Source organism: Pyrus communis, chromosome 8 (assembly GCF_963583255.1).
Source record: "Pyrus communis chromosome 8, drPyrComm1.1, whole genome shotgun sequence".
In the NCBI taxonomy this organism is placed as follows: domain Eukaryota; kingdom Viridiplantae; phylum Streptophyta; class Magnoliopsida; order Rosales; family Rosaceae; genus Pyrus; species Pyrus communis.
This window is the reverse complement of record NC_084810.1, coordinates 4,639,448-4,663,534: the sequence shown is the minus strand read 5'-3', so window position 1 is coordinate 4,663,534 and position 24,087 is coordinate 4,639,448. Positions and strand designations below refer to the sequence as shown.

General features: G+C 35.9%; 4 protein-coding genes and 2 non-coding genes across 7 annotated transcripts; 1 reads left to right on the top strand and 5 right to left on the bottom strand.

The window, feature by feature from the left end:
• The first annotated feature begins 225 nt into the window (after positions 1-225).
• On the top strand, positions 226-2,899 carry LOC137743712 (putative pentatricopeptide repeat-containing protein At3g15200). Of its 2 annotated transcripts, none has more exons than XM_068483648.1 (2): positions 226-2,008; positions 2,207-2,899. In XM_068483648.1, exon 1 carries the CDS (start codon positions 247-249, stop codon positions 1,990-1,992), a length of 1,746 nt encoding a protein of 581 aa, XP_068339749.1. In that variant the 5' UTR covers positions 226-246; the 3' UTR covers positions 1,993-2,008; positions 2,207-2,899. The 2 variants fall into 2 exon arrangements, with proteins under 2 accessions (XP_068339749.1, XP_068339748.1); XM_068483647.1 differs by having other exon boundaries at positions 2,099-2,899.
• A 158-nt stretch (positions 2,900-3,057) lies between these two features.
• On the bottom strand, positions 3,058-3,252 carry LOC137743939 (U2 spliceosomal RNA). The gene has a single exon (XR_011069549.1). It is a non-coding gene; the product is annotated as a U2 spliceosomal RNA (small nuclear RNA).
• A 939-nt stretch (positions 3,253-4,191) lies between these two features.
• On the bottom strand, positions 4,192-4,391 carry LOC137743940 (U2 spliceosomal RNA). Its single transcript, XR_011069550.1, has one exon. It is a non-coding gene; the product is annotated as a U2 spliceosomal RNA (small nuclear RNA).
• Positions 4,392-5,499: 1,108 nt separating this feature from the next.
• On the bottom strand, positions 5,500-7,399 carry LOC137742209 (small ribosomal subunit protein bS20c). Its single transcript, XM_068482005.1, has 3 exons — positions 7,164-7,399; positions 6,735-6,898; positions 5,500-5,955 (listed from the first exon to the last, which is right to left on the bottom strand). The coding sequence occupies exons 1-3, from the start codon at positions 7,318-7,320 to the stop codon at positions 5,722-5,724; spliced, it is 555 nt and encodes a 184-aa protein (XP_068338106.1). The 5' UTR covers positions 7,321-7,399; the 3' UTR covers positions 5,500-5,721.
• A 276-nt stretch (positions 7,400-7,675) lies between these two features.
• Positions 7,676-18,545, bottom strand: LOC137742810 (uncharacterized). Its single transcript, XM_068482763.1, has 13 exons — positions 18,389-18,545; positions 18,242-18,305; positions 17,936-18,044; positions 17,525-17,587; positions 17,222-17,333; positions 14,773-14,880; positions 14,566-14,573; positions 13,134-13,316; positions 12,876-12,923; positions 12,249-12,363; positions 11,634-11,674; positions 8,453-8,516; positions 7,676-8,018 (listed from the first exon to the last, which is right to left on the bottom strand). Exons 1-12 carry the CDS (start codon positions 18,456-18,458, stop codon positions 8,505-8,507), a joined length of 933 nt encoding a protein of 310 aa, XP_068338864.1. The 5' UTR covers positions 18,459-18,545; the 3' UTR covers positions 7,676-8,018; positions 8,453-8,504.
• LOC137743936 (uncharacterized) lies at positions 13,282-17,830 on the bottom strand. The gene is made up of 5 exons (XM_068483866.1): positions 17,026-17,830; positions 16,822-16,893; positions 16,254-16,415; positions 15,712-15,793; positions 13,282-15,619 (listed from the first exon to the last, which is right to left on the bottom strand). The coding sequence occupies exons 1-4, from the start codon at positions 17,131-17,133 to the stop codon at positions 15,716-15,718; spliced, it is 420 nt and encodes a 139-aa protein (XP_068339967.1). The 5' UTR covers positions 17,134-17,830; the 3' UTR covers positions 13,282-15,619; positions 15,712-15,715.
• Positions 18,546-24,087: the final 5,542 nt, after the last annotated feature.

Sequence of the window (24,087 nt, the reverse complement as noted above, 5' to 3'; positions counted from 1 at the left end):
GTCCATATTCTGTCTTTTTGCTTATGTATTGTTTGTTTCTTTCACAACCAAATGCAAGTCTAAGGCTCATGTTACCTCTTCGTGCCTACCTGTTATTATGTATCTTTTTAGTGTCCTTATTGGTTATTTTACAAATGAGCAAAGTTGTATTAAAAAATTCATTAAAAATAGGTGAGAATAACAATAATCTTATTTCATATTAAATAGAGACAAAAAATTATGCGTGAACAAAATACTAATAAAAATATGTACGTAATGGAAGGCTTTATAAATATTGGAAACGATTTTCTTCCCACCCCAAACACGCCCAACACTAGAAAACCTAACATGCCCTTCAAATTCCGACCGTTGAGAACCTTTTCCCGGGAAAACAACATCCAACGGAATTTCAATTTAAAATTCCAAACCCAACCGAGAAACCATCACTCCCCCAATCCGATTTCACACAAAGCCCTCTCTTACCTTTCCAAATTTCACAACTGCCAGAGCCCAAGGAACGCAAAGCCCGAAACTTTCACCAAGAATTCCCAATTTTACTTTCTGGGTAGGAATAAGATTTTCGTCCACTCTGTTGCAGATGCTGAAGAAAATGAGCGGTTTGGGGAAGACCCAGATGATCGAACGGCTGTATTAATTCAAAACATCCTCAAGTTTCGAAGGGCCAAGCCGGCCGAGGAGATTGAGTGGGCGCTCGACCGATGTGGGTTTGTGCTGACAGATTGTTTGGTTTTGGATGTGCTGCGGAGGCATCGGTCTGACTGGAAACCCGCGTATGCGTTCTTCAATTGGGTTTGTAAAGGTGGAGGAGGAAGTGGGTATTTGCCCGGGTCGGATTGTTACAATGAGATTCTTGACATTCTTGGCAAAATGCGGGCTTTTGATGAAGTATACCAAATGCTCGACGAAATGCGCAAGAGAGAGGGACTTATCAATGAAGGAACGTATGAGATTTTGCTCAATAGGTATTCGGCTGCACATAGGGTGGAGGAAGCAATTGATGTGTTTTATAAGAGGAAAGAGTTCGGTCTCGAGCTTGATTTGGTTGCTTTTCAGAAGCTTATGATGTGGTTATGCCGGTATAAGCATGTAGAAGCTGCAGAAACTTTGTTTAACGTGAAGGGGAAAGAGTTTGGGAAGGATATAAAGACGTGGAATATCATTCTTAATGGATGGTGTGTACGAGCGAATGTACGCGAGGCAAAAAGGTTTTGGAAAGATATAATCGCGTCTAATTGCAAGCCGGATCAGTTTACGTATGGGACTTTTATAAATGCACTGACCAAGAAGGGAAAGTTGGGTACGGCACTCAAGTTATTTCAAGCAATGTGGGATCAGGGTTGCAACCCAGACGTGGTGACATGCAATTGCATAATCGATGCCCTTTGTTTCAAGAAGAGGATTCCTCATGCTTTGGAAGTATTTAAGGAAATGAATGTCCGAGGATGTCTCCCAAATGCAGCAACATACAACTCGCTAATTAAGCACCTATGCAAAATACGGCGGATGGAGAAGGTTTACGAGCTTTTGGAAGAAATGGAACAGAGGAAGGGTAGTTGTCTGCCCAATGAAGTAACTTTCAATTACTTGCTTAAGTCGTCGAAGAAACCAGAGGAAATTCCTGGCCTGCTGGAGAGGCTGCAGAAAAATGGATGCAAGATGACTGGTGACACATACAATTTGCTGTTGAAGTTGTATATGGAGTGGGATTGTCAGGAAAGAGTGAGATATACATGGGATGAGATGGAGAAAAATGGGTTGGGACCTGACCGACGATCTTATACCATTATGATTCATGGGTTCCATGATAAGAGAAGGATCAAGGAAACTTTGCGCTATTTCCGTGAGATGACTTCAAAGGGGATGATACCAGAGCCAAGGACCGAAATATTGATGGATTCTATGAATGTCCAGTCAAAAAAGGAGGGTGGACAAGTGGAAAAGCAAGCGGAGGAAAATGACAGTTTGACATGGCCTTTGAGTACAGAAGTTTGAGAAAAAAGGGAGCAAGGTAAAGCTTTGTTTCTAGTTTTTGGTTTACTTGAACTGAAAAATGCACTCTTTTGAATAACAGCGAAGTACTTTCTCGTGTTCTTTATAGGTTGAACTTGACATCAGTGTCTTTGTGGAACAATTCTTGAAAACGGAAATGGAATTATATGCATTGTTGGGACCATGAATGATAAAGTTGCCAAATTCATACGTGCAGGTGCAACACTACGAACGAACTGGAGTAGAAGTGAAAGAGAATTATTAAAGATAACTTGAGACAGGGCAAAAGCATATTGTTAAATTACTTTTGCATTGACAAGTTGCCTTAGAACTGAAGTTGCAACCGTAGAGAAACTTCCACATAGAAATTAAGTCCAATATTTGCCAGTTTAAAGGTTGTGTCTGATTTTCGGAACTTGCTAGCATTATCGAGTGTTGAGTCAACATAACTGTTAAGAGTCAAAGTCTTGAGTCTGCCTATCTGCGCTGCCTATTTGCAGATTAAACAAAGCGCTGGCTATCATCAGTCGCATAGTCTCTAGTCTATATATGATCAAAACTCTAGTTCTATATGTAATGGATTAGAATTATAAGTTAATGGTTTTTCTGTTGAGCAATCAAAGATTCGATCAAGGCTATTAATTGTCGAAATTCTGACTGTTATTGCTGTTGAGAAATCATGAGCCTTTAAATTGTCGAAATTCTTACGGTTATAGAGATGTAAACCATGCTTTTCCTCTCTCTCCTACTGAATCGGAGACTTCCTAATCCCCTTACTCCATAGGGCCTTTGCAGCATTACTTCTATGATGTTAGGAGCACTCCCACACCCGACACAAATAGTTTTACCCCACGACAGCGGAAGCAGATTCAGAGGTTGAATCCGTCTTGTCAAAGCTCTTCCTCCTCTGTTACAGGTATTTGGTCCCCCTTACGCTTACATAGTTTTTGGTTTTGACTTTCAGGAGTTAGTTTGAAATTGTATGAAACAGAAATTCTGTAGAATCACTTAAAGTTGATTTAGAAATTGAACAAGGCTTAAAGAAGTAAAAGGTTGAAACTAGATTTGGTGGGATGCGCCAGCCCGAGCAATAGTGCAACGCTTGAGCGACGCTCAAGAGTCCCATTAGCAAGCTAATGTAACGGACTCTCTCCCTAAAAAAATTAATTTAATATCGTGTGAACCATTGGTTCACGTATCAGATATTAAACTGATAAGAACAGATACTACACTTGATCTTAGCCAAAAGGCCGAGAAAGGTATGCTTGATAGTGTGTTGTAAGACCCTATTTATTTTGTGTCTTCTCTTTTGCCCTTTCTTGCTGTGGCCGGTGTGGGACTGAGATTTGCAAGTTGACAAAAGGAGGCTAAATTGCATGCTATTCGAAGGGTGCCTTTCATTGTTAATACCCATGTTACTTCCACTTCCACAATCATTAAAAATAAAAACAAAAATTGCTCAAAATTCATTAGAACCGTGCCATTCAAAGTCTTTTGTTTCAGTTATAACATAAGCAAACACACACCAAAACCCTAATAAGATTGTCGAATTAAATTGGAGTGCTGCTGATGCCATCCACTAGTCCTATTTTCCAACGCCACCTTATATTCCCACCTATCACTAAAAGTTAAAAAATGAAAAAGCTATTTTCTCACCCGTCCAGATTCCTAAAATAACTTTGATGTATCTTTCTTTAATATGAAACAAAAAACTGAAGGAGAACTCAAAGAACCCAGCATCCGTATCCACCTACCCGTCGTGGTGACAACAAATAACCCCCTCCTCTTCTCTTCTAATCCTTGGATTGTTCATTTTATTCTAATGCAAAAAAGTGATTGTCGGATGATCGGAATTGAGTTAAGGAGCACGTTAAGGTGAGGTACGTCTTTGGAGTTCGTCTCAAGATTATGAACTAGTGATTTTCCACCCACATGTTGGGGTGAGATGTGCCCTACTAACACACGAATTTAAGGTGTGCTTAATCTGACGTCTGACGTCGACATTAGGTAATTGATGCTAATCAACAAAATTGGACGGCATCTTAAAACGTTTCTTAACATGAATATACAGAAGGGTTTGAATTTACGATCTGATATTCATTATCGCGAGTTTGATGAAGACCTTGTTTTACTTGAGGCTGAAGTATGCTTGGCATGTTAGAAAGAAGTGGCAAAAAACCGTAAAAGATTTAACTAGTTTTGGTGGGGTGCGCCAGCCCGAGCAGTAGTGCAGCACTTGGGCGACACTCGAGAGCTCCAATAGCAAGCTACAGTGGTGAACTCTCCCCCTCCCCTAAAGAAATTAATTTAATATCATGTGACTCATTGACTCACATATCAGATATTAAACTGATAAGAACAAATACTACACTTGATCTTAGCCAAAAAACCGAGAAAGGTATGCCTAATCGCTAGTCGTAAAACCGTATTTATTCAATCTCTTTGCTTAACCCATTGTTGCTGTGGCCGTTATGGGACGAAGATATTGGTGACTGTATATAGCCTTCGTAGAAGAGACCTGGTCATTTTAATTACTTCACAAACCAAGGAAATTGGCTGGAAGGAATCACTTGGTAAGTACCTCAGGTCATTATCTAATATGTAATTAGATGTTAACACAGACACATAATTAACTGTGCTTAACTAATATATACTTGTAGAAATAGAGACAATATTTTGGCTTAAAATCTTTTGGATCTGGACATGGAGTCCCTTCCTTGAACTCCAAGGAAACCGAAATTAATTCATATCACCACTCACTGAAATCCAACGAGGAGGAGGAGAAGGATCGTCACGGCTCCTACTTTCAGAAATTTCAAACCTACCAATCAATCCGTAATTTGCAACTTTATGTATGTTGGGGAAATTATATCTTTAGTAGAGAGTCTGACATGTTATATTGTTAGTCCAACGTAGACTACTAATCGAGTTGAATCTTGTTTGAACGCGTAGGAAGCGAGCCCATGGTCATGTGTTATGGAAGTAGTTAAAAAAGTGCAGGATTTTTGGGAGAGTATCACCAATGTGTTGATACACCTGAACCTCTTGTGGACGAGGGAATTTATGAGTAAAGTTTCAGGTAGCTACTGGCAAACCTACGAAACAGAAATAGATCGATCGAGTTCTCTCCAACCGGTGGAGGCATAGTTCTTGGGAAAGCGTAGTGGGGGAAGGTGGGGGCTGTCGTCGCTTGATAGAGGCAGAAACCAGGGACACGGGAGCTATTTGTGTAGGGTGTGTCGATTGCCTTCCACCCCAACATGGAACATCTCTTCTTTGTTCTTAACCAAGAAAAACCTCTCCCATTTGTTGACTCGCTCTACAAAATCGGCATTAGTGTCTCACTGAAATCCTACACAGAGTTGAACATGGCTAACCTCTAGTAGAAAACGGCAAGCCAAATATCGGCATTACCGCACAATCACACACTCCCGACCCATCCTTTCTAGCTGAACTCTTCCACAGCATTTTCCCATTCATTGGGAAACATATTTTTCATGAGCCAGAGAGTAACTTAAACAGCAGTCTGGAGTCTTGTAGATAACTCAAACCCAAAATCTATTCGGCACATCCGCATTTTTGACAGTTAAGTATACAAATTTGGCGAACTAGAAGAAAAATGAATACGGTTAATCATGTACCATACAAAGGAGAGGTGCATACATTCAAAGGACAAATACTACACATTACAACGGCAAAATAGTAAACGACTGACCCAACAAAGGAGTTTTATCAGGCACTAGCAGTCTCTGTAGTTGGGGTGTACCAGCCGTGGTGGATCTCAATAGCCTTCTTTCTTCTAGCCAGTCGAGACTTTCTCCGTGCTCCAGTATTCCTGTGCAGAGTTCCCACCTTAACTGCTTTGTCAATGATGGAGTATGCCTCTCCAATGAGCTTCTCAATAGAAAGGACCTCTTCGGGTGCAGCATCTGGCTTCTTCTTCAACCCATCCAGAGCTTCCAAAACCTGGTAAAGGTAGCCAAGAATTAATCAATAGCAGGTAAACACGCCAACAGTGTCTTTCAAATTTTATCTTCTCCATTAATTTCCAGCCAAAAGAAAATAATTAGGAAACTACACGGTTTTAATAACAGAAACAGAGATCACTTCAGAACCCGTTGGGATAAAAATAGCATCACACTGCCGGATAAAACACAAATGTTTGTGGCTACCAATACAATATGTGGAAATATATATACCAGCCCAAGCATCCTTACAGTATATAAGCACATAACTAACATTTTTCTCTGACTTTACCATATGTTTTTTAAAAGATGATGCTCCAAAGCACTAAGCAAAATAATTTCTCCAGCACAACTTGCACCCACACCAATCCAATACTTTATCTTCGTACAATTGTCTGACGATCGCATAAAAAAATGCTCTTAAAGACAAACATGTAGATCGAGAAGTAAAGGTGTTACTATTAGTATTGCAGTGCAATCCATGAACCATCCATTTCTGCAGTAAAATGTCCTCAACTTAGAACCAGTAGAATTTAGCCAACCAAATAATGAAACCCGATGCAGAATTTGGTGGTTAACCTCGATTATGAGAGCAATTTAGACACTGATATGGTTCCTCAATTCAGATGAGAATCCAAGGCATCAAACATGGTCACAAGAAACAAAACCCAAACAAACCCGAAAACAATCAGAATAAACTTATTTTTTACATACAATGCAAACCGAAAGAAGCAAAACCCCTCGGTTAAAATAAAATTAGCTTGCCGAAAAGAGAAGTACCTTCTTCATCCGGGTTTTGATTTCGGATTTGCGGGATTTGTTGTAAATCCTCCTCTTTTCGGCCTGCCGAGCTCTCTTCACAGCAGAGTCGGGCTTCTTCGTGGTGACCTCACAAACAATGGAATGTCGAACCGGCCTCTGAAGTGGATTCACAGCCAGATACCCTGAAAATAGCCAAGAGAAAGATGTAGTTTTTCTCTTTTGATTTAACATTGTGCTCTGTATGGTTACTGATAAATCGATGACATGATACAAAAAACCAAAATTTTACACCAAAAATGGAAAAATCTTCCACCCAGTAACACGACTGGGATTTTTACAGCTGGGTTCCAAAACCCAATATTTGAAATAAGAAAAGTTTCAAAATTTTCAAAACTCCAAGAAGAAAAATGCAGTAAATTCAAGAGAGAGAGAGAGAGATTTGATTACCTTTGGAGAAGAAATTGGGAGAAAGGGTAGCCGAGAAACTGAGGGAAGTTGTGGAATGAGTAGTGGCAGAGGAAGTAGAAGGGCCATTGAGTGAAAGCTTGCTGAATCTGGAAGGGATGGATAGGCATGTAGATAGGCAATGAATTCCAGCTGACATCTCTCTCGCTCTCTGAAATTGTTTGAAGCTCCGTCTGTAGAGTGTAGAAGAGAATCAGAGATGGTGCTTCCTCTTCCTCTGAATTTTATCCACTGCGGATATGAAATTCCTATCTTGACCTGCGGCGGAGTTGAGTGTATGGAATTACTCTTCTGCCCCTCATAAATTTATATCATAATTTTTTAAATTTTATTTTATTATTATTTTTTATTTATTTATAAATATTTGCTGATTTTTAAGTTGTAAAAATTTCTAACGTAATTTTTTTGTTGATTAGATTAGAATGCTTCCACGATTTTATACGTTTAACGGATATTTTCAATGATAACGATATATTTATCGATATTTCTCTAGATAAAACGAAATTTAAATCCTTTGTTGTGCGCTAGTTTCATTACAATTGATTTATCTACCTTTAAACTGGAATTAGTTGAGAAACTTGAGAGAATTCTCCTTGATGCTATATGGAATTCCAAATTCCGCTCTAGCTTTACGTATTTAAGTTCTGAATTCACAGTTAAACATACTTCCACCGTTAATCTGAACAAACTTTTGTATGCAACATGTGGGAATAGTAAACTCATAAGCTGAACACGGTGGCTGGTGTTACTCTCGAATCGGTCCTCCGTCACCACCACCGGCTGAGCTTCAAGTTGCTTCCTAGCAAGGTACGGACCCATTTCAACAGCGTCGTGCAACTGCACACAGAAAGGAATGAACAGAGAAGATACGTAAGATGGTAACATAAGCATTTACGATTGATTCCTTTGTTTAAGACAAAATAGTGAAGACAACCTAAAAGGGTGACCTCAAGCCAACAAGGCTTCCTGATTTGCGAGGGAGGTTAACATTTTCAGTTTTTTGTCCCACAACTTTTCCCTTCAATGGTTTTCAACTCACACACACACACCACATAGACCAGACAATTCACACAAATACATATATGATGGCAACTGAGTGACTATCGACCAGTGTGTATGGATCGAACAAAATTAAAGAAATGATCTGTACACCAGCACGTACGCTTAGGTCCAACCGTTTTAATTATTCCGTGATGTAATCAAGGATCCCCAAAACTCTCCCACTCTAAGAAAAATAAAAATGAAGGAAGGTTATGTACAATAGAACTAACCTTCGCCGCTATCCCAGAAAGAGATTGGTCGCTGGCAAGTTTGCTTGACATGTTAAAAGTAGACCTGGCAATTTCTTACACGACCCGTTAACACGACACGTAAACGACACGAAAATAACGGGTTTCAGGTCAACACGATAACTAATCGGGTCATTATTGGGTCACACGATAATAACCCGTTAATAACGGGTCCTTAACAGGTTTACACGAGAGTGACACGCGGGTAACCTGTTTCGACACGATAAGAAAAATGTTATTTTGATGATTTTAATTTTTTAAACTACTAAAAAAAACTTACTATAAAATGCAATAGATATAATGAATATGTATATATTGTTTATTAATTATTATTCTATATAAACTTTAAATTTTAAGTTTTATTTATTTATTTATTTTTATAGTATATTATAGGCAAAGATTGAGATTAAAAATCATAAAACACATTAAAAATAAAAATATCAAGTAATATAAAAATACCAAACACATAAAAAAATTATAATAATTAATTTCCCGCCTAATATTTCAAGAGTTAGATCCATTTCCCGCCTAATGTTTGGGAAATTTTGCAGCCTATATCCATCCATTTCCCGCCTAATATTTAACCCAAAGAAACTCTAAGTGTTAGTTAATGTATCGTTTTGATGGGATACGCATCCTATGAAACAAATTTCAATGATCCAACCATCAAACTTGTTTATATATGCTTCGAGATCGCATACGCCAAAATTTACAAAAAAAAAATATTCAGAGATCAAGAAACGAGACAAAACTTTTCAACGGTTATAAACGAAAAATCACGATTTAACGGTTGTTTTAACTCTGATTTTGATGATTTTTTACAGCTATACTCTTTGACCCTATATGAATATAATGAATGAATTCGATCTTCAATTTAAAATATTTACATTGGTGGATACCACAAAATCTTATGTTATACTTGATAAAAGTATAAATAAACTCTCAAGTGTTAGTGAATTTATCATTTTGATGGGATACGCATCTTACAAAACTAATTTCAACGATCCAACCGTCAAACTTGTTTATATATACTTCGATATCGCATACACCAAAAATTGCAAAAAACAAACATTCAGAGATCAAGTAACGAGACAAAAAAATTTGACGGTTATAAATGAAAAATCACGATTTAACGGTTATTTTAACTCTGATTTTGATGATTTTTTACAACTACACTCATTGACCCTGTATGAATACAATGAATGAATTCGATCTTCAATTTAAAATATTTATATTAGTGGACACCACAAAATCTTATATTATACTTAATGAAAGTATAAATAAACTCTTAAGTGTTAGTGAATCTATCGTTTTGATGGGAAACGCATCCTACGAAACTAATTTCAACGATCTAACCGTCAAACTTATTTATATATGCTTCGAGATCGCATACGCCAAAAATTGAAAAAAACAAACATTTAGAGATCAAGTAACGAGACAAAACTTTTCAACGGTTATAAACGAAAAATCATGATTTAACGGTTATTTTAACTCTAATTTTGATGATTTTTTACAGCTACACTCCTTGACCCTATATGAATACAATGAATGAATTCGATCTTCAATTTAAAATATTTACACTAGTGGATACCACGAAATCTTATGTTATACTTGATGAAAATATAAATAAACTCTCAAGTGTTAGTGAATCTATCGTTTTGATGGGATACGCTTCCTACGAAACTAATGTCAACGATCCAACCGTCAAACTTGTTTATATATGCTTCAAGATCGCATACACCAAAAATTGAAAAAAACAAACATTCAGAGATCAAGTAATGAGACAAAACTTTTCGACGGTTATAAATGAAAAATCACGATTTAATGGTTATTTTAACTCCGATTTTGATGATTTTTTATAGCTACACTCCTTGACCCTATATGAATACAATGAATGAATTCGATCTTCAATTTAAAATATTTACACTAGTGGATACCACAAAATCTTATGTTATACTTGATGAAAGTATAAATAAACTCTTAAGTGTTAGTGAATCTATTGTTTTGATGGGATACGCATCCTACGAAACTAATTTCAACGATCCAACCGTCAAACTTGTTTATATATGCTTCGAGATCGCATACGCCAAAAATTGCAAAAAACAAACATTCAGAGATCAAGTAAAGAGACAAAACTTTTCAACGGTTATAAACGAAAAATCACGATTTAACGGTTATTTTAACTTCGATTTTGATGATTTTTTACAGCTACACTTCTTGACCCTATATGAATACAATGAATGAATTCGATCTTCAATTTGAAATATTTACACTAGTGGATACCACAAAATCTTATGTTATACTTGATGAAAGTATAAATAAACTCTTAAATGTTAGTGAATTTATCGTTTTGATGGGATACGCATCCTACAAAACTAATTTCAACGATCCAACCATCAAACGTGTTTATATATGCTTCAAGATCGCATACGCCAGAAATTGCAAAAAACAAACATTCAGAGATCAAGTAACGAGACAAAATGTTTCGACGGTTATAAACGAAAAATCACGATTTAACGGTTATTTAACTCTGATTTTGATGATTTTTTACAGCTACACTCCTTTATCCTATATGAATACAATGAACTAATTTGATCGTCAATTTAAAATATTTACAGAAGTGGATATATACCACAAAATCTTATGTCATGATGATCTATGAAAATTGAGGATTTTGTAAAAGGAATAACGTGTAAGCTTTGAGTTCCATTGACAAGGTTACATGGTCGTTTAGATTTTTAAAACCCTCCAAATCTCATGAACAATGTTATTTATTTTAGTGAAAAATTAATAAAATTAATAATAATTATTGTAGAAGTGTGAAAAATGTAATCACTCGTAATAAAAAGCTTTACAACTTTCATTAAGGGGTCAACTCCGAAATTTAGTATGCATATACTGATTTAGTATTATGTTTTACATTTTTTTGGGTCAAATTATGTTTTTCATTTTCATTTTTATTGATTTAAAATATATTTTTCTTAACGGGTAACGGGTCGGGTCATATTACCTGAAAATATTAACGGGTTGATTTCGGGTCGGGTCATATTACCCGTTTACTTTAACGGGTATTACACGACACGACCCGTTAAGCTATCGGGTATGACACGAAAACGACACGAACACGAGAAACACGACACGAATGCCAGGTCTAGTTAAAAGCGGTGTGGATTGCCTTGCAGCAATTATATCTGGCTTCCATAGCTGAAGAGTAATTTTCATTCACATGAAAATAGATAAGATTCAAATAATTAAAGCCAGTTGAAAATTCAGAATCCGAAATAAGAAATGAGAGTAGTCATTTGTCCGAGTCCAAGAAAAAAATTCAGAAACCAGAGGAAAGCATATTAAGGGTTTGCCAAATTCTGAAATGTGCAACCAAACTTCAATTTAGAGGGAAAAGTAAATAATTTAGCGTTATCGTAAAGCAGTAGAAAATCAGAGAGAACGTTGTAACAAAGGTCATGCGATGGTTCTATATAACGCCTTTTGTCTATTCACTCTCTAGTCTCTAGTCGAATGGACTATTAGAAATTCATTTGAGAACCAATCCTAGATAACATATTAGCCCATGCAAGATAATAAGTATTGGTTTTATCATTAAAATACACAAAATTGAGCACTGAAAGAATGTATCATGTAGTTAGGGTACCACTGGAAAGAATAACTGTTATAAATTGTACGAAAAGTATAAACCAATTCCATGTAGTTAATTCTGTATATTTATAAACTTGCAACGTAATAAATTGAATGATTACAGAGAAAAAGTGAAACAGACCTAGTTTAGTGGTTTCAGTAATTGGATGAGTCACTATGTTTATTATCTCTTGCTTTGAGCAAATCTCCATCAGGCACCATGGGCGAGCCACCAATCCAGACAGCATTCTATATCCCTGAATCATCCACATTTAATAACCACCATAAATAGTAAATACCAAAAATATATACAATTACAAGTATTAGCATCAGATGCTGTATCAGATGTAGTAACAATATGAATTTTTATATCTTAATTTCTCCTATATGCCTACAGAAGTATCATCAAACTTTCAATTATAATTTACTTTACACATTGTTCTTTACCACAGGATCAAAGCATAGCGCTTTGGTCACCGACAAACGAACACTTCTAAAGGTGATTCACAATATAAAAGGAAGCGTGTTTCCAAAAGCAATTAGTAATTACAGCAACGAATACCATAAAAACATATATTCAGTCTATTCAAGTATCATATTTGCAGATGGAAAAATATAACACATCTAAGGGGCAAAACCAAACTAAACGGAGAAAATAATTCGCATGTTACATAAACTCCAAACTTTCAATTATATACAGGTCCAAAAAAGTATTCAACAGTCACACCACCAAAAAATCCACAATTCAAGATTTTATTAGAAGTCTTACTGCTAAACGAATTTCCGAATCCTGTTTGAGAACTGATAGGAAAAGACCCTGCCAATTGCATCAACAACTAAGTAAAACTTCCACACATTTAAAAGACTTAAATGAAGAATGACAAGCACGCTGAAAGACAAATGATTCGTAACAGAAATTGTTGGACTCATGCCAAAGGATGAAAATTCAGGCAGGCAACCTGCACCCACGTGCAAACTATTTGGAGGTTTATGAAACAATAAAATTAAGAAGGAAAAAGCTGCTCACAGATGGTGTCAGCTTTGAACTCTTAGATGCTGTTTCATAAATCAAGCGTCGAAGGCTTTCTTCTGCATCACTAGTCAGTATCATGCTGTTTGCAGATCGAATTTCCCCGGAAATGTTTCCAAGGGCATGTAAGGCAGCCTGTCTTTTCATCAAGAACCATTGAAGTAAGAATTTGAATGTAAACTACAACAGATACTATCTTTGTTATCATCAACAAGTATTTGGAATCTTGGACAGATCACAAACACAGTTGTCAGTCAATTACTAGGAAACATCTTATATCCCATGGTCAGAATCCAAACTATTCATCATTTTATTGGCAAAACCAATATTCCAATAGATGCAATCAAAGAATAAAGTTGCTTTGGGATCCATGAATGTAGTTCATAGGTGGGCTCAACACATAAGATCATCTATGTTTACGTACGTTATAGCAGGCATTGTAATCTCTCACCCAAAGGAAGGTACGTGTAATAATCTGTTATCCCTCTTACGTGATATGGCAACTAAGATGGGCTGGATCACAAAAGTCATTTAAATAAGGGTGTGATGGCTCCTAGGGACAATGGAACAAGGCTTGTAAGGATACTATATCAAGTGAACATAGTCAACAAGTTATGTGCCAATTAGTGTCTCTGACTTAGAAGCCTCCTCCGGTCAAACAAATGTCAGAGATTCTAGAAAACGCATCATAAGAGACTGCCTAGCATTCAGATTACCAAAAACTATTTGATTATTCAAATCGATTAACTTTTGACTATGGCATTATTAATCCCTAATAAGTTTCGTTATAAAAAATTAAAAATACTCCCACACCTCGAAAGCTCAACTATCCCCAGTTTGATTATAGATGACAAGCTTCTACTACTGGGAGAAGAATACTCACGGCTCAGGATCTATTAAAAAAAATTCATTTACAAGTTCATTGTCAAAGTTAATTGTCAGACCATATTTATCACGTAACCCCATCCATGTTATTTGGCATGGAAGGTGTATCTAGTTGGCTGCAACAGTTAGTGGATTTAGAAGCAAGGACATTGTAATACAGCATACTCAATAGTTCAAAAAATAGGAAATTGTAGTATAGCATACTCCTCATTTGTCATCAGCTTCCTTTACCTTTTGGAAAGGTGTATACCATGACCATGCAAAACATGATGTCCTTGCAATGCCTAGTTTTTCTACTCCTATTTCTGTATTCCTTGCATGTACTTTTTTAACAAATAGACAGACGGAGACTAGTTAGTACCTAAAATAGGGAGTTAAAATAAGAAGATTATCTTATATCACTATATCTCTTTCCACGACCAAGGTAATAAGTGTTCTAATCCTTACTGTGAACTGTGACAGCATTTTAATCTTGGATCTTATAGTTCAGAGTTAGCTACTTACTAAAGAGTATGCGCGCACACACACACACACCCCTTGATACAGGAGAGGCTTCAGATTCAATCAAATTGGCAAATTAAAACATGATAAGGAACATAAAAAATTGTATTAAAAAAAACGCTGCGCTCCTTGAGTTGCTAAGATCATCCCAAAAAACCAGGTTGTAAATATTAATTTCTTGATGATGGTAGATATGTTTCACGCTATGAAAACCATTTCTCAAGCCTAGTGAAGGCACTGGCATACTTACATGACCCTATTTGACCGAGTGCTTCAAGAGCAGATTCACATTCATCTATTTCTTGAGTTTCGGATGAACTAAGTATCCTTTCTATGGTTGATAATACAGTTTTTAAGTCTGCAAAATCAATATTAGTATCAAAATCAATTCATGACCGCTTTTTCATTTTTATGATCTTTGGTAAAGCAATTATATATTTTTTTTGAAGTAACAAATCTCAAAGTCTACCTTTTGAAATCATTTAAGACCGTCCCCAAAAGAGAATAAATAGTATGTGACAGAAGCTATATATATAATGCTACATGCTGGAATACTAAGTGATTTGAGTGGCATATCATGGTCCAAGATATTATGTTAGCGCTCTCTTTCAAACCTAATGGGAAAATTGGGGTCCAAGTGCAACCGGAGATTTGGAGGTAGCTTTGATTCTTTGGATAAATGTAAGCAAGCAAGCAAGCTAGCCAAAAACCAAAAACAAATTACGGGTGTCCACTAAAGAAGACTATTTTCTTCTTTTTCTCTGGGTCCGAAAATGGGATGACAAGTGCCTCAACAGCAGTGCTGCACTAAAATTAAGCATGATATCTGTCCTCGAAATACAGGTAAAAAAAGCTACCAAATGAGCCAGAAATAATGCAGGCACTAGACTACAGGGCTTCTAAATGCAGGATGAAAGGTAAAAACAACGGCTTTATAATACTCTCAACGATGCAAGTAGATATTATTCATCATATACAAGTTTCCAAGTCTGTAAGACCTACTCAATTCATCTGCAAGTATGTAATTCTCCTTGGACAGAATTCTTCCACTAATCATCATTGCCCTTGTTCTTAAAATCGACTCCATTGATTTGTTGCTACAAAAGTTATACAACCATATTTCTATAAGACTTTAGGCGATGTAGAGTACTCAAAATGAAACAGATAACAAAAAATGTTGCTTAAACACCTGATTATAGAACTAAGTAAGTAAGTAGTTGCAGAAGGGTGCTTGCAGACAAAAACTCTCTACCATGCTCGATCTCTGTCAACTTTATCATTTGCCACATACACAAGAACATCTCAATATAAGGTTTTTAAGCAAGGAAAAGAGTATCAAAAGAAAACAATACCAGAAATTTGGAATTCTCTATTGATTGGATTGCAAAAGAAAACAAATGAGAGAACTTAAGATGGATGCCATTCACTTGGAGATAATACATACAAATTATGGGCCACATTTCTCTTAAGCATTGTGTACTAAACATTGGTCCTGGAACAAAGTAGTGGACCTGATTTTTCATCTTCATACAATTTATGTATGCTTAGTTATTCTGCAGATCTGATTTTTGAGTTTTAATACAGAGCTTGTAGTAAATTATGATCAGTATATGGCACAAAATGGAGCACCAAAGGAGCTAATATGGAGAGCTGGAAAATAGATAGTTATGCAGATTGTGTGTGTGTGAGAGAGAGAGAGAGAGAGCAGTGTGCAGATGATCAATGGCCAACCTCATACAAAAACTCCAAAATGCTCAAGGTTGAAGGGGTATCATTTGTGTTGTTGATTTCTGCCTCAAAAAGTCCAAGTAGATTTGACTTTTGAACTACTGATGCCACATTGGCGGAGACAGAGAATAGCTTCACTATCAAAGCCAGAACCCGGACCCGTCCCTGCAAAACATTAATATGATTTTTTTTTTTTTTTTTTAAACTAAGCAGAGAAAATCAGCAAATAATCTAGAATCAGAGACAGCACAGTAGCATACATGATACTTGGAAGTTTGCACAGAGATTGTAAATGCATAGAAAAACTTTTCATTCGACTGTCTAACATTGGTACATCTATACAAATGGATTAAACTATCCCTTTCTTACAACCACTTTAATGACATGCCTCTGATGCACATATCAACAACACAAATTAGTCAAGTATCACTACAGTGTTGTGTAACAGAAAAATGCGAAAGACCAGCATAGTTGATAACTAGTTTTCTTTTACAGTCCTTTCACTAAAATAAAGGCCAAATTTCAGGAAAGTTTAACTGTACATTTATAAATCACAAAAGTAGCAACCTACCACTGAAGAGCGTTGGTCTGCTAGAGCTCCAAGATGTGTAGCCTCTTTATTATTAGCTGGGAAAACAATATCCTACATATTGACAGTAAGAGATTTTCAGTAAAAGATTTTAATAAGATATCACAAAGTAGGTATTCATTAAAACAACATTTGAGGAGATCAAAATTTAAACTCAGAGTATAGCACTAAATATGATGTCCATACTATGCCTTCAGGAGAACCAGCTATCTTCGCTATTGCATCCATTGCTAGAGTTGCAACTTTTTCATTGCCAAACAACAGAAGAAAAACATTATCATGAACTCCAAACATAAGGGCAAAAATGAAAACTAGAAAATAATTTACCCTAAAAAACAAGATAACTAAAATATAATTAAAAATCCAAGTATCGGTCTTCAACTTAAAATTTGATGAATGAGGCAATCAAACAAAAGAGGATATATAATGCGGTCAAGTATAAGGTGTGTTGCAGAAACGGAACCTTCATTCAAATTCTCGAGAAGGCAAGAAACCTGAAGATTGTTCTCATGACACCAGATTAAACTAGGCAATAGATTCGTCTGTTACTTGCATAAGTTTTTCAACTCCCCCAAAAAACAAATTGAATAATCCAAAACAAACAGATAAATTCTCTAATTAGGAACAAAACTAGTCAACAATCTCAAATCAAAGCAAAAGATGCATAAGCAGTTTTTATACATACCGTTTTACAAGCTAAAGATTTGACTTCTTGAGACTCTGCCATCACACCAACTTGTATAAATGGCTGAACAAGAGCAAAAATAAATGTTTATGAATCTAGATAGACACATAATACGTACAAAAGCGGCTTTATTTCTGGAAGTTAATTGGGTTTATACTTTATACTTTATGCTATGGTATAACATCTTTCATTTGATTGAACCAGAGCAACATGTTCATCGAAAGAGCTTCCCCTATGGCATTCCAATACATCATAATACGAAATGCTTTAAAGTTTTATCAAAGAAAGACTACCTGAATTCTAACCGAATTCTAACCAAATTCAGGACAAACCTTCTTTCATTTTTCACAAGAACACAAATACACTCATCAGAAAAATGCAATCAGTTAGGACAACAAATGAAGGGCATACCACGAACTGGGGGATGAGAGAAGCCCCATATTTCGTCTTGAACACCCTTTCCAAGACAGCAACCAACGTGCTTTCCAGACCGGGCACATCAACTTTGGTTTGCAAAGCACTGCAAGCGAGAAACAAAACAAAATCAATTCACACCAAGTTCAACTTCCATTAACAATGTCAGTGGAGACTTTCATCAAACAGTTGACATGCACACATTCCCATTACCAAAAACCGATACGATAACGAAAGAAAACTGAAGTCGAGCACAAAAACTTGGAAAACAAGTTATGGGTATAAGCAGAAAAAAGGGGTTACTTGAGAATGACGGGAAGAGGGAAGCAATCGAGAAATTCCTTAGCTGATGCGTCGTTTTGAAAACCTGCAAAACACAGTGATATTTGTTAAAAAAAAATAGCTTAGAAAAACTGGAAGGAAAGCGAGTGGCAGCGGTTTAGTGCTTACCGGGATAGCTTGCGAAATCGGAAGCAGCTTCGAGTAGCTGAGTTGGGTCGTCCACCGAGTACTCCTCCATAACTTACAGCACTAGCAGTCGCACTGAAACGCTGTGCGCGTCTCACAGAGAGCGAGAGAGAGAGAGAGAAGTGGACCACGAAATTAACATTAAAACGTTTCAGTCTGAGATATTGTGGACTGGGCCCAAAGACACCCATACAAGAGATATTTCACTACACGTTGATGGGCAAATTAACCCTCCTTCCCATGCAGATTCGGTACTGTATCAGGCGGTTCTCTTTGGTCATCGGGGTCATTCATATATAAAAGTAAAGTCGGTGGCTCCAAAAAATGCATTTGCAGTAATTCCAACTCGAGTTGGAAGTTCCAACCTTCGCTCACTTTTTTTTATTGTTATTTAAGGGTTATTCTTCTAAAATATCGATTGAACTAGAGTTTGTTTGTAATAAAAGGTCAATAAATTTCACAAATTTCGTTTTCTTTTTTGAATATTGCATGAGCTTGGCGCTAGTTTGTGCGACTAATGGAGGATGTTTTGGGTGTCTAGGCCCATGGGGGGATTGCAGTCCTCATGTTATACTTTTGTTTCCATTGGGCCATTTGCCCACCATTATACCAAGATAACAATTTAGTTGTACTTCTTTTATGTTTGTGGTTCGTCTCTAGTTCACTGTAAGTTCAATGTCAAATTATTATAGTTAGTTTACTATGTGACATAGCCCAAATACTCTACCCATAAATATAAACCGTATCATTGTATTATAGGCCAAGACAAGAATAAAATGTAGTAAAGCAGTCCTAATTCCCTTACTTGTTTAATTTTAAATTCCTATAGGGTCGAAAACGCGGGCTGCCTTCATCACAAATTTATTAATTCCGGGCTTCTGGGTAGGACAATTGCTTTGGGCTATTTTGAAGCTATGCGAGCTGGTTACATAAAAATAAAAATAAAAATCTAATTTTATTCGATATCCAAGTTATACGTAATCATTTGCCTTCATAACTAAATAAGCAAACATTATGTATATAAAACTGAACCATAAATCAAATAAGTAAAAACGAATTTTTCACGTTGATGCGTCATTCGGATCGGTTTAGTTTGGCCGATTTGATCGTTCGAATGATTTTCGCCTAACCCTAGATAGGTCAAGATAATCACAATATCAACTTGTACAATCAAATCACTGTTACAAATATGTCACATGTGTAAGAGGATAAGAATAATAAGCCAAGAAATACCAGAGATGCAATCATACGCATAAGAAAAAAGACCTTGATATATATAAACACCAAAAATACAGAGACTCATAATTCACTTCTCCTTCCATAAATTCCAAACCCTAGCTTTTAGTGTTTGGCTGTTTCTTGTTTGGTTTCATTCTGTTTGGCTTCAAACCCTACTTCAATACCTTGATCCCATCGCAAAATAATCCACTGCAAAGGAAATTATAAAAACTAAAGCCAAACAGGGTACAACGCGTGCCATGCTATTTCCATGAACAAATCCTCCGATGGTGTCCTCCAATGGTCCCACGTAAGTAGCGGCCCCCCCCCCCCAAAAGAAAGCACATACCCGAAAATTTCACACTGCTCATTGCCTTCCCATGCACAGATCATACCCCTCCATTTTCAACCTTAATGTACCAAAAACCGCTGACCACACTTCATCATTATGGACTTCCACCATTGGGTTCCCTCCACGCGGCGGGAGATCAACGTACAGCAGCTTGTACATGATTGCATCTGAGTCACACGATGTTGGTGATGATTGTTTGTGACTTGTAAAACTGAAAACATGCATCTGGTTTTGGATTTTTTTTCAAGGTTTTAGGTTCCTGAAGGACAATGGCAATTACCTGTGGGCTGTAATATTTCCAAATTTAAACACCAACTGGCAACAGATTCTTTAGAAGACACAATCTTTTTTTTTTTTTTTTTTTCTTTTTTTTTCCTATCGGATTCATCTTGGTACAAATAGTCTGAAATCACCAAACCAAATTTAGTCACGCAGTGATGGCAGCAGTTTTGCAGAAGCGGAATACCCATTTATTAACTTTTTTTTGTTTGATTATTTTATATTACTAAGGGTATGGAAATGGAAGGGACTTTTCAGCTCAAGCAGGTAAAAACGTCTTAATAAGAAAATGTAAATGTCAAGCGTTTTTCGCTCTAATTGGATGAGCTAAATGAGTTCTCCCATTTTAACAAGTCCGGCCACGTGTTTTACTTGCACCCCCTAGTTTCTCTAATTGGTTGTGTACCATAGACGTTCCTTTAGTTTGTCTTGGCTTGGGGTCGCCTTTAGTTTTTCTAATTGGAGCATGAACAATGACATATCATGATAAAAAGTAGTGGTAACTTGCAGATTTACCTCTCCGCACACGTGGGATGCAGAAGATTTTTTTGCTCCCACAGGGATGAGCTAAATGAGGGCTTCCCCATTTCAAGAAATAACCTGAACCATAAACCTCTAATACTGCCCCTTTATAGTAACTCCCGGCCGGGTGTTTTAGCGTGAACAATGACAAAGAGTGGTATAAGTGGCGGTAACTCTTCATTTAGACTTAAGCACTGGAGACGCTTTAACAATATTTGTTTCTGCATCCGAGACTATGTGTTTGATTCCCTCCTCTCCCAGTAGCAGTGTGATATGAAACAATGAAAATTATGAGTAGGGTAATGCAGCCGTCCAAACAAGGAGGAAAAGTAAATGCAAGGTTGCATAATGTGTTGGCTAGGAAGATACATGGTCCCTCCCAAAGCTAATAAGCTAAGCTGACAAAGAAAGAATACAATGTAATGTAACAGATAGAGTACTAAATTGTCCCTTCTGTAAGACTATATCTGCGAGGAGTACCCACTAGGAGAGCAGTGTCCTTAAGCCTCAAGGGTCTCTGTATTACCCTATAGAGTCTGTGTGCGAATGTGAAAGGTAACCATCCATGTCTAACAAGTTCAACTCACCATTAATGATTTAGATGGTGGATGTTTGTGACAGTTCAACAACAGCAAAATCCTCCAGAAAATAAACCCTTTTTTTACAAATTATATAGAAAATTTCATTTTAATCCTTGGCAAATATGACTTTTAGATTAAAACCATGACTAAGATCAAAATCTAATTTTAGTCCCTTGATACATTAATAACCTCATTTATTAATTATATTTTGATTTTTTAATTATTTCTCTTTTTCTTTCTAATTTTTAATGTATTAATTTTATTTCATTATAATTTTCATTTTCATTTCATATATCGTAATATATTTTGTTGTAAACATTTAGATAAACTAATTTTTGTTGTACAATATATTTTGATATACATTGTCTTCTTCATTTAGGTACATTAAATTCATTATAATACCTTTCGGTGTATACATTTAGGTACACACATTTTGATACATACATTTCGATACAAACATTTAGGTACATTAATTCAATATAATACATTTCGGTACTAACATTTCGGTGCATACATTTCGGTACACACATTTAGGTACACATTTCGGTGCATACATTTCGGTACACACATTTAGGTACATTAATTTAATATATTACATTTCGGTGCATATATTTAGGTACATACATTTCGGTACTAACATTTAAACACATTAGTTCACTATAATACATTTCGGTATTAACATTTAGGTACATTAATTGAGTCTTTCAAATTTGAAGAATGTTAAATAAAATTAATAAATTAGAAAACTCTTTTTTGGTAAAAAAATAATAGAAAAAAAAATAAAATTTGTATGTTAATAAATTTAAATATTTAATGGGAGACATTAAATAAAATGCACATTAATTATTTTGAATCAAGGACACATCAAGGGATTATAATCAATATGTAATCTAACACCAGGTTTATTTTAAATTTCAATCTTCTTGAAGGATTAAAGTTAAAAAAACCCTTTTTTTTAATTATTATTATTATTAAGGGGATAGGAGGTCCGAAATTATTACATTAATTTAAAAGAGTAGGGGTTTCAAACTCAGAACGCATGAGTGGAAACCCAACACCTTATTAACTAGGATATTAAACCACATGCGATGTTTACAAATCATAACAGGTTTGGTATGTTAAAACTAGCAATTAGCCTGATCAGCAGAAAATCTAAAAGAAAATCATGTCATGATTCATTCGCACAATGTCGTTTGGCCAACTCCATATAGCCCCGAAGGCGACGACGGAATGCCAGTTGCCTTTCCTTTAACTTATTTGGTAACCCAAACGTACTTGGAACATAACCCTATTATAATTAATTAAAAGAGACAAGTGGCATATCCTATATTTGTGGATCTCAATTAGAAAGTTTTTAAACTCATTAAATTGGACCACGATCTCAAATATTTGAGAAAACAAGTCTCATACCCGGGGTGTTAGAAATTCTGGAGCTCGATTGTCAAGACATGTGTCTATGCTGCCACACATCATATAGATTATGGAATCACTTGTGATCCCACCCAAATGAGGAATGGTCTATATGACCGACTGTGTAGAAGAATCTCTTCACACTACTAGAAATTTTCACTTTGCCGATAAAATTAGTTTGTCGGCAAAAGTCAAATTTCCACTTTGCCGACAAAATTAGTTTGTAAAATAATTGATATCAATTAACTTTTCAAGGTCATTATTCAAAGACTATTCCAAAAAATAATCACTCAGTTTGAAAATCATTTAGCTATTTCGTAATTAAGATATTTCATATTTTATTTATTCAATTCTACTTAAAACGATATAACAATTTTCAACTTGGTTAATTTTGACAAACATGATCTTTAGATACATATATAATTCCAGTAATCAACTACATTATTATAGAACAACCGAAACGAAAGAAAGCATAAGAGAATGTAGCTAGTATTTCCTCACATATAGATAGTGTTTATTTCTTCTTTTACCTAAGAAAATAAAGTTATAATGCAAAACCAAATTATATTTTAATCGTTAAATTTTTGTTCAAGAATATAAAATCAAAATCTAACCGTTAAAATGTCCAAATTATCTATACACACTAATCAAATGCAAAACGATCAAATATAAGGGTTATGATCCCCTTCATGTTCTTTCAAGTTCAAGAATGCTATCAAACAAGACTGAAGCCTCTGCATCTGTAAGACAATAATTGGCAAACCCAATGCAGAAATCAATGAGCTAGATTCCAATCCCAATCCGAATCCCCACCCGAACGAACTTAATAACATCCCAACGACAAATCAAACATCATCACAACCGAGAAAAGGGGAATAAAGCATACGTGCAATTACCATTTAAAGCAAAACCCAGACTATCTTCAGAAAAAGCTACTCACTGCAATCCGCATCAGAATATCTTATCTTAATAATTAATATTAAGCAGATAATCTAATAATGCAAGATGCAGGTGAATCAATTTTTTTTTTTTTTTTTGGGTGGAAGACAGGTGAATCAGTTTCACCGTCATTGTTCCAACCAATAACCACAAACACATATACCTCCATTTGTAATCAGCACTTACAAAGTTCACCTTCAAACTAACTACTTCAGTAACAAAACATCACCGCGGAATCAATCTAAAAGAGTTATCAATCTAAAAGAGTTATAATCCGATCACCAACTCTTCATGTAATTTCAATCCCCGCTACTCAAAATTCGTGTTCGTCTATATATTTTCTTGGCTACCATAGATTCTTCAGCAGCAAATAATCACTT